This window comes from Haliotis rubra, unplaced genomic scaffold (assembly GCF_003918875.1).
Source record: "Haliotis rubra isolate DU_JTF1 unplaced genomic scaffold, ASM391887v1 Scf791, whole genome shotgun sequence".
NCBI lineage: Eukaryota > Metazoa > Mollusca > Gastropoda > Lepetellida > Haliotidae > Haliotis > Haliotis rubra.
Window position 1 is genome coordinate 374,196 of NW_025767514.1, and position 11,272 is coordinate 385,467.

General features: G+C 37.1%; 1 protein-coding gene across 1 annotated transcript in view; it reads right to left on the bottom strand.

Moving 5' to 3' along the window:
• Positions 1 to 11,270, bottom strand: part of LOC124261230 (eukaryotic translation initiation factor 4 gamma 1-like) — a 45,625-nt gene extending 34,355 nt beyond the window's left edge. The window contains 6 exon segments of the mRNA XM_046695555.1: positions 660 to 827; positions 3,049 to 3,198; positions 4,886 to 4,935; positions 5,539 to 5,576; positions 10,930 to 11,076; positions 11,224 to 11,270. Of these exon segments, the coding sequence (XP_046551511.1) occupies positions 660 to 827; positions 3,049 to 3,198; positions 4,886 to 4,935; positions 5,539 to 5,576; positions 10,930 to 11,006 (483 nt within the window). The 5' untranslated portion in view covers positions 11,007 to 11,076; positions 11,224 to 11,270.
• Between the last annotated feature and the right edge of the window lie 2 nt (positions 11,271 to 11,272).

An 11,272-nucleotide genomic window follows, 5' to 3' on the forward strand; every position in this document is an offset into this window, starting at 1 on the left:
ACGTTTTCACAATGACATCTGTGTGTTGTCAAATAAAAGTAGCAGTTTAGGAAACCCCGAGGCTAAAAATAGCGATATTGACGCATTGTGATACCCTCTACATTTCTGAATGGTTGTTAGGGTGCAAGGTCTCGCGCACAATGAAAAGCGTGATCAAATGACCGGGGAAAATTCACAAATGATCGGTATTTGAAATGCTAGCCGGTCACACACAATGTCCAGCTGTATAAAATGCCAGGGGAAACACTGGAAACTTGAAAAACATTTTGTTCCCAAACATATCTTGGAAGAAGTGATCTTCAAATTACGCCAATGTTTTTGTTCAGCCATCAAGTTTTGAATCTTAAAGAACCCCCAGATTTGCTAGAATGGAACATTTACAAAAAACATTACGACGGCTCGCAGTTTGCCATGGTCACTTCTCTTACTGTCAACCAAAAGATAACTCAATGACCAGCATTGTGAACACTGATGTATTGCTTACTGGCTATACAAAAAAAGCATGGAAATATTTCAAGCAAAACAATTATAAGATGTTTTTTGAGATTCATTCCTTAATATTTAACATAGGGTAATAGAAATATTCATAATTGTTATCCTGTATTTCGTGATGGGTGTCATATTAACTCCAGTTTGTTGTGGCTCCAACGACTACTTACCATTAACTGCCCTTGTTGCTGAACCATGACGCTCGCCGCGGGGTAACCCTGGCCCTGGGTTTGCCCCATGTACGGTCCGTACATCTGGTATGTGAGATTTGGTTGGGGCTGAGGCCCCATGTAACGTGGGGGCCGCATCCCCTGTGGCTGGCTACCAGGAAAGTATTGCTGCAACAACAAATGAAGCAGGATTATTCAGAGTGTGTGAGTTTGTAAAGAGAGTGAGGGTTAACACCACTTTCAGTAGACTAACACTTAGTTTCTGAACAAATAATTTTTATAGTAACATTCAAACAGAATTTTGAACCTGAACCTGAGGAAATCTAGACTTGCTTCATTTTGGGCTTTAGCATTTCAGTGAGTTAATATGTATCGTCACATCGGCAATATTTCAGCCATATTGTGACGAGAATAATTGATAATTACATTATAGATAAAGAAAAATTAGAAATTAAAAGCCTGTTGATGAACAGTAAAACTACTCGTGTATCACATATCCATTTAGTGAGTGAGTTAAATTTTATAGTCACAGCGGCAGTATTTCAAGACGAAGGACAGTAAAACCAACCAGTATATCACAGTATCAGGAAATCAGATCAGGACAATAAAAGATAAAACATGGCTGATGATCGCCAACAACTGAAGGTAAATCACCACTCTAGGGACTTTGGCTACCTGCATGGACCCTAGCTGGATTTATACAAGGACTAGGCAGAAGGAAAATAATGCCCATATCTTTGGCATGATGGACGAATGTTTTAACCATTAGGCTGCTCCACTGCCTCTTTATTTATTAACTGGGGTTGGCTAAAAAGATTGATAATCGGAAATACTGACCATGGGAAGAAGTTATTGATTATCAATACAAAAATTGTGTCATTGTGAATCACACAATACAAAAGCTATGTCTTATTTATGCACAGTTTAACAAGAAGACAAAGTCATCAATATCCCCCGCAATGGCAAAATACTTTTCATGATTATGTCTACGAGTTATGATTATGTCAAATATTTAGGTGTGTATATAGAAAAGTGGAAGGAGAGTATTGAAAGGTTTTTAAAATTCTGCTCCAGAAAGGAGCACTATCACCAATTTCAGTCTAAGTCAAACTTGTTGCCATGGCAACGCCAAAAATATTTTATTCAGAATTCCAAAACTACCAAAAGGCACCAGTACACCACCAGATCTATCTATGTGCCAAGTTTGGTGATGAAATATTGAACAATTTTAGAGTTCAGCTCCGGAAAAGACAAATGTGCACGGACGTTGCGGGGGATAAAAAAGTGTTTAAGATAAAAAAAATTATATGTTTTTTCATAACCAGCAATGTATATTATATGTCATGAATAAGTGATAATTGTGTTTAATTATGTTTGATTTTTTGGTTGCATGTGACCTTAAATCTTAATTAATTTATAGAGCAAAAACTAATTAAAATTACACAATGCTAGGATATATTTCTTTGGGTTAAATAATAGTATTCTGTATTATATTTTACTGATGACTGCATCAGAATTCGTCCCGTTATATTATTGTGCATGCTTGTGCACAGCTGATTGCTATTTCTGGCTCAGGTACACACGGTAATCTTAATCCCTGCAAATAATACAATGCCCAGCAAAACAACTTACAACTTACAAGGTAACCAATCTTGTCTAGTGATGTTTAATTGCAAATTTGAAGTCTCTACTGACAAAGTCGTCTTCTGTTGTTTGTTCACGCGAAGTGATACGATGTTGTTTTCTTACCCCTGGAAAAAAGTTTGACGAAAGCGTAACCCAAGGATAAGACGACCCCCTTCTACAGACTGCTTTTTTGGTCCTCAAAATTCGGCTTATAGACGGTAATATACGGTAGCTCATGTGGGTACTGTACCCACTATTTTGTTTAAGTGGGTATTATGAATGTTGAGTGGGTATTTCATTTTCCGTTACCCACTGCTTTCAAATATATGGGTATTTCAGTGATTTTACTCACCTAAGTATATGTCATTGAGTAAGTTTACTAAGCAGGTATGTACTGCCTTATGTCATATACTAACAATACAACCTGATACCAATCAATGTCTTTTTCATTACGCAAGCGATTTTTATAGATATATTCCGTACGCATGTGTTTTAAACTTTGTGCGTATCTAACATTTTAAATGCGTAATTGGTACACAATTATTTTCAATGAATAATTTATTCAGCTTATCTGGGCCTCTGTGAATCAGAACCTGAGCACTGCATCACCCAGGCACAATGTGAGTGGGTGGCGAGTGAAGAGCTTTTAGCAATGCTTTAACAACTAGGCTTCACTGTACCCATGTTGGGAATCGAACCACCAGACCACAATGGTGACAATAGGCTACCCACAGGACTCTGTGTAGTGACAATATATACTTACAGGACTCTGTGTAGTCCTTAGCCCCGGTTGCTGTTGCTGGAATATACCCTGCTGCTGAGGAGCAACACCGGGGGCGGGCATCAGACCTGCCGCCACGGGCTGCTGCTTATTCATATCATGGGGGACAGGTGCTTGCGGAACTTGATAGCTCTGAAGCACAGAAAACACAAATCACATAACATATGCATAAGCATAGCTGCCAACTTAACCACAGTACATTTAGACGGGTGGTAAGTATTGAAGTAAGTCTTAATTCCAAAACTTGAAATATACAGTTAATACAGGGATGAGAATGAAGTTTTGAGAAAAACTCTGAAAACTAGCCGAAGCTCCTGATATTTAGGCATTTTAGACCTTTAAAACTGGCTCAGAAATGACAATATCATGAACACTAGGGCTGCAACGAATACACCATGTGGCGAATATGATACATATCATGAATATTGGGTAATGAATACGAATAATTATTCACGAATACAATATTGTAGTTAAGTTATTTATGCACAATATGGACGCCCATGTTGACAGTGTTAATTTGTCACAGCAATAACCAGTGATCTCCTGACACTAAAAATTTGGTATGTAATAGTTAATCAACAGTACCATGTGCAGCCTTGGCAAACTCACATGACTTGAGCTACTGCAAGGCTAGTACATATTCCATTCTTGCATATTTCACTTTCCAAAAGTACACAAGGGTTCAAGTAACACGTGCTCCCTTAAAAAAAATCGTAAATAGTTAATACTGGGTTCTGGTTACCACGAATAACGAATTGAATTCATGAAGGGCTACGGTTCGATTCAACGAATATGCGAGTGAATCGTTACAGCCTTAATGAACACAGCAACCATTAAAAAACTTTAAATCTGCTGAAGCACATTCATACAATTGTCAACGAATTAGGACGATTCACAAAAATGACCCTTAGCCTTATGAAATTTCTGGAATTCTGCGGATCCGCGGAAAGTTCTCATCTCTGTTAATAGCTTTGTTGCTATTTCTAGTCCAGCATCACCCAAAAATGAACCGATGCAATGTTGAAAATAATGACACTATCATATGATGCAAGAAATTATTATCTTCCTCACTTTACAGCTATACACAAAAATGTAGTTGTGATTCCCCAATTTTGAATTCTTACTTTTGAAACAAATACAAAACATTGTGGAACAGTTGGTAGCTATGCATGTTCATGATAACAAAATTTAATGGTATGAAATAGCATGAATGCTTAAAACAATGATGATGTATGATTAGGTTAAGAAGCTGATGTGGAAACAATCAGAGTGAAAGGCAGGTGGCAGGAACCCAAACCAACAATGACAACTCCTTGCGTGCCAAAATTAACTTCAGTTTCACACCACTTTTAGTCCTATTCCAGAAATATCATGATGGGAGACACCAGACATGTGATGCACACACTGTACCCATGTGGGGAATCGAACCCAGGTTTACAGTGTGATAACAGAAAGCTTTAACCACTGAGTCCAAGGTTAATAGTTCAAGGGGTCAAAGGGTTGTCCTGACGAGTCATGCATTACATACAGGTCTAATTCCACATTTATGAAATTCCAAAGTTTAGTCCATTATGTCCATTAGTCCATTTCAATGTTAGAATGCTGTAGGATGTATTTCTGATTAGAATTAAATGTCAGTGGTACATAACAAACATGATCATCAAATCTATAATGATTATTTATTATTATTATTATTTTTAAGTGTCCTGAGAAAGTTGCCATGTTAATAAACTGATTCCACACTCAGTATGGATTGGTTAAGAAAGTAACATTGAGTGTTTGCTAAAGCTGTTTTGTGTACAAGATAAGGAAGAAATACCTGGACTTGTGCGTAGCTGGGTTGCTGAAAAATCTGAATTTCGTCTGTTCCTAGAAAGGACAAACAGAAGTAAATTAAGGCATGCGTAAGGAACACTACAAAATATCGCTTGATGAATCAAAACACAAACTGTGTAAGCTGACTTAGTAGCCTTTCCATTACTTTATCAATTCCAATTCATGACTTGTATCTCACTATTCTGTCCACTTTAGTCAGGGCTCGATAGTATGAACTAAGACCTACTTGCACCTAACTTAAGGTAATAACTAAGTTGCACCCTCTGATCAATATAAACCTATATACAATGCTTGGAATTTCGTACAGATGATTTAGAACATAACAAAAAACATTCTGGGTCTGATAAGATCATTATACCTCATTTCATGACATGATCAGCAAAAGTCATTCAATCACTGTCCATGTAGTTAGATACAGCTTGAAGCTAGTAACATAACACACACATGGTTCAAGGTGATAATTATTAGGTTGCATTTTGCACCAGTGCAAGTTCTAAACGCTTAACTCGAGCCCCGTTTTTCATCTACCTTTTTGACATGCAACAGCTTCAGGCTATTAACCCTTGCAGCATGGATGCATTACTCAATTCGAAGTGTTTAACCCTTACATAATTTACAGAAGTGTTGTAAACTTACTCAGCAGTGGAGGGGTGTGTCCTGTGGGGGGTGCGGAGCTGACATCTGGTTAAGGAAACAACATGGTCCACATTTGCTCAGCACAAAATGTTAACTTTGAATGAGTAACCTTGTTAATGCCAGTGTCATTAGCATCAGAATCTTAGGGAGAATACCATGACATGTCATACCAGGTATTTTTCATCTGAAGCTATCGATAATATTCCAAGCAGCATTAGGGCGGGGTCAAATTACATGACCTATATAAGAACAACATATTTCTTCACATATTAACCTGGTCATGTAACTGTTGGCAAAATTCAAATTGACCAATGCTAAATGATCTAGTCAGTCACTTGGGGATTGTCAATGATGAAATCATTGTCCAAACTGACACCTGGAAATATTTGTAGCATGGCAGGTGAATGGATATCAGCAAAAAGCACAAAGATATAAAAGGTGGTGAATGTTGGCCATTTAAATGAAATATGTTCATGCACAGGCATGATGGCAACACACAAAGCATGGCATTCAACCTGAGCTCCCCTTGAGGATTACACTTATGTTATGGTGATATGCTCATGCATAACTGATGTTCACATACATTAGAACAGAGAGTGAGTGAGTGAGTTTAGTATTACGCCGCACTCAGCAATATTCCAGCTGTATTGCGGTGGTCTGTAAATAATCGAGTCTGGACCAGACAATCCAGTGATCAACAGCATGAGCACCAATCTGCTCACCCGATCCCATTAGTCGCCTCTTACGACAAGCATGGGTTGCTGAAGACCTATTCTACCCTGGATCTTCATGGGTCTACATCAGAACAGAACACAATATATAAAAAATTGCTAAAATACACCAACTGTCTATATTCAAATTAGAGGCACAATTCATCATGGTAGAAACTTGAAAAAATATTGTTTGGATGAATGCAAAGTACTATTGTCTATGTTGGCCATTTTAGATGTTGTCTCCTGCTCCATATTTGTCTCTTACTTTGCAATGGATTTATTGACTTTGATCCATCAGTGCATATTGCTCTATCCTGGTGATGAAAATCATAGATCATGTTAGTCATTTGTTTGCTTGGTCAAATATTTTTACCTACAGGCTCACATAAAACAAGGAAAATCCTGAATGCAGAGTTAATAACAGACAAATGAACAACAACTTTCAAGGCTTTAACCAATCTTCAGCTACTTGAACTAACATACCTACCATCAGCATGTTTACACAAACACAATCCCATACACACTGATTCAATCCTGTATATAAGACCCAAACAAATTGAGTTAAATAAGCTTATTCTTGGGATATTCCTTTCCAAACTTCACTACACTGAAAGTCACTCAAAGTAATACAAAATGGTCTTCTTGTACAGAGATTAACATTAAGCATGTGGACGGCTCCCACATTGATAAGCATACAAACTGCTCCCAAAAGCATACTTGAGGTAAACCCATTCATGAATAACTTACTTGGTAATTAAGATATCACAGTTCAAAATAAATACATCTATATTTACTACCCGTGTTTGTCTGATAAGGTGTGATCATCAAATTGTTAACCAGTCAACAACATTGTTTAAGCTCAGTGTTGGATTACGTAATTGTTTAGAATCCGTGCCGGAGATAAAGAAACCACTAGGAAACAGAAAATCCCCCAATGCAACCAAATGCTGCTGAGTAATGAAATGTCAATAATTTTGTGCTTATAAATTCTGATGTAAAACGACACAAATGGACTCTTTTTAATTGGTATATACAAAACACCTGGTTTCATGTGTTCAAGCCAAAACTGATTAGATAAATGCAATTTTGAAGCCAAGCAAATACTTATACATTCAGTATGCATTTTGTCGTTTTTAAGCCAAGTTCTTCTGCAATAATGCAAAGTTAACATTAATGTTCTTATTTATGAAATACATGGTCCATACTTAATACCAATAATAATAATTGGCTCCATTGATGTGTATCAAACATGACATGTGGAGGAAAGGTTACATCTTTTCCCACTCCACATTCGCGTAATTATTTACCGGTATTTATTCTTGCAATCCTAACAAATGATCTCCTTTGTACGATTCTGAACATTTTAAGTACATGGCAAGTTGTGTAAATTCATGCAGTGATACACAACAAAATAAGTATACTGTAAACTAGTTTTCACTGGGCCACTAATTTTAGCTTGTTATATGTAGTTCATTTTAATTTTTCATAAAACATACAGAAAATATAGAAAATCAAAAGAACATTTCAGTATCTCTCAGTTTGTTATTACTGGAGAGTGTTGCAACGTTAAAAACGTAATTTTACTGGAAATGATATTGCAAAATGGTATTTAAATCCAAATTGAAGTATTAGTGTGACATTGACATTCACACAAGTTAAGTAATTTTTAGCCTTTTAAACCATTCACAATTTTTAATAATAAAATGATTACAATTTCGTAATTTAATTATGATACTTGAATTCTTACAATTTCATAATTTAATTATGATACTTGAATTCATTTAATATTTTACACCTCAGTGAGCATGGTTTTATGCAGGTTTTAGCAATATTCCAGAAATATCACAGAAGGGGACACCAGAAATTGGCTTCATACAGTGTACCCATGTGAGGAAAACAGTTTTGGGCTTCATGAGCAAACGCTTTAACCACTGGGCTACCCCACTACCCCAGCAACATTCCAGCTGTGGTGGTGGTCTGTAAATAATTGAGTCGATTTACACAATTGGGATATGATGACGTGTCAACCACGTCAGAGAGTCTGACCACCCAATCCCAGTTGCCTCTTACGACAAGCATGGGTTACTGAAAATCAGTTCCAACCCAGATCTTCACAGGAAGATATTCAACAAAGGAGATTGTACTCTGCAATATTCCAACTGTAACTGTACAAACCAGTGACTGACATTATATAGTTCAAGGCAATACACAGTTGTTATACATTTACATCAAGTAGAGGAAGTCTAAATCAATGAAATAGGAGACATTTCCGATATTGCTAATCAACCTGTGACGATTACAAGTGTTAATCCTTATTGATCGATCACTAAAACGTTCTTATGTAGATGTGACAAATGGACTCCAAGGTAAAATCATAGATTTATGAAAACTGTCTTGGTCTGAGTAGGCAATGATTGTATTGAGAGTTTGCCTTCACTCATGAGGTGAGTGAGTGAGTTGGTTTTTACTTGCTTTTAGTAATATTCCATCAATATCACAGCAGGGGACAACAGAATTGGGCTTCACACATCGTACCCATGTGGGGAATTGAACCTAGACCTTTAGTGTGACAAGCAGGGCTACCACACCGTCCCATTGTTCATTGGGAAGGCTTGTGGTCAAGATACACGCATACACACAAAATGCATGTGTAGAATAACACATTGACTTAAAATGTGTTGATTTTTAAGACACAGTTTAGTGGTCATGCAGGTACCCGAGAGGTCCAATGACAGAGCTGAATATTGTCAACTACATGTTGCAAAGTTACATGGCACTGGCCTGTCAACTGAATCATGACCATACAAACAAATGAGAAACACCACCCACAGTCTGTGTATGACCACACACCATACCAAGTCTGACCACCTGTACCTGTACAAAAAGCATTTGTTTATGGATCACTGCTTACCAGGAATAAAGATTCAAGTACTGACTATACACATAGAAAGGTAAGACAACAGAAATTACCCACAAACAGGCAGGAAACAACTCCAACATGGAGTATCAAAAGTCTGATAAATAATAACGTAAATACGGACTAAGCAAAAGGCCAGAATTACTACAAGCACTCCGGATAAAGTCAACATGAGCATGATTAGGCAAGCAGGAAATTATATCCCTGGATAAGACACCTTTCAACTGGAAAATTTCAAAAGCGTTTCAAATGTGTAACATAAAGGTTGTTCTTTTAATACATAATATGCACGTAAGAAATGAGCTGTTGAGCACCAATCGACCAACACTGTCTATCAATGTGAATATAATTTCTGTTTGACTGACTTGGGATAGATGAACCTTCCATGTTAGCAGCTGGTGAAAACAGTTGTACAGCATAAAGTGCATAATTCATTAGACAACCAAGTTAGATGTTGACCTTTTCACAGCTGCTGGTCCACCCTTAAATGTCACACTAACCTTTCATGAATGAAATAGCTAACAATTGCTGTACATGTAATTACAATGGCTACAATTTATCATAATTCAATTGAGGAGAGTACATTGTCAACAATAAATGCTCAACTTAAACATGTCTTTTTAAACTATGATTTTCTCCATGAATAAGTACATGCCTTTCCATTAAAAATTATTTTCACTTGTACAACAGATGTAGGTCGAAAGACATCCAGAGTTAATACATATATTTCCAAGATCAAAACTACATGACACCAATGTGACCTTTTATGTTGATGTAGACCAGTAATAGTAACAGACATGACAGCATCTGGGGCAACCTTATACAATTAGTTTTCCGAATTCACATTTTACCTCCAATAAACGCATTTTGCTATGGTCAAAGTACACAGAAAAAAACAATAACACACAGAGGCAAAAGCTAAACCCAAGAGAGTTAAGTCTCTTGGTTATTTACCTATCTTTTAATGCAGCCTTGAGATGACGAAAAACCTGGACTAGTTCTCAAACATCTGCTTAAAGTTTCATTTGAAAAATGAAAAGGGTAATGAAGTAAACAGGAATGACAATACTTTGAAATAACTGTACTCAGCAGTAATGATCATAATATTCAACAATACAGACAGCAACAAACAAACTCAGCACATGCACTTCAAAACACATTGATACATAGCCTACATAGGTATATATTCTACCCATATTATCTCACCAGGCCTATTTTCCACAAATACTTCACCTATCAAGTTTGAACAGGCACAACTCATTGAAGTGAGGTTAAATGATTACAGCATGTAATAATATTTACTTCAATAACCATGTCACTGGTATATTAAAACAAACATTTGTTATCCATTGATAACATTTATTTCGACACGAATTGTGTTCAACGCGTTGGACGAGAACATTGGTTTTGACGACGGCCACATTCTCACAGTCTCTGACCCCGCCTACTCGAAGACAGCTTCCTCATTTGGGACAGTCTCGAGACGGTAAAATAATGCAAGTTTGTTTGTAATCAATACAAACGAATATGAATTATGACGTACATCTATTTGTCAAGAAACAAAGTGCGCGATAACATAAAGCATTACTTGCCGACATGTGATTAAATGTATTGAAACACGTTGCTGTGCGCCTAAATCACCGTCTATGCCATGCATGCTGATAAGCCGGCATCTGTTTGCACTTGGAGACTGAAATATGTTCGTAACTATTCCACCAACACACAAGTGATGTAAAAAATACTTCTGTTTAGAAAGGATACGCAATACTTAGGTGTTGGGGCTGTGTTGCTATCTGTACTGGTGGCGATACGGATGGTTTCCCTTTCTGAACATTCATTTCAACGTGAAAAGGGAAGTAGAGTCCTTGGGTAAGGACCGTTTCGAAGCTTGTTTCCAAGCTCTATCTCCTGTTGGTGAGAAAAAGAATGATCCATTCGGTAAATTGATCCTATAAGATTGAATCAATATCGATACCAAATATAATTTTACAATATACAAGTAGCGATGGCGTTCGATTTCTAAACAAACCTCTCAATATGGCTACAATACATTACCTGCGAGGAGATGGCTTCGCAACTTCCGGAAGTGCGCAGTGTGTCGTTC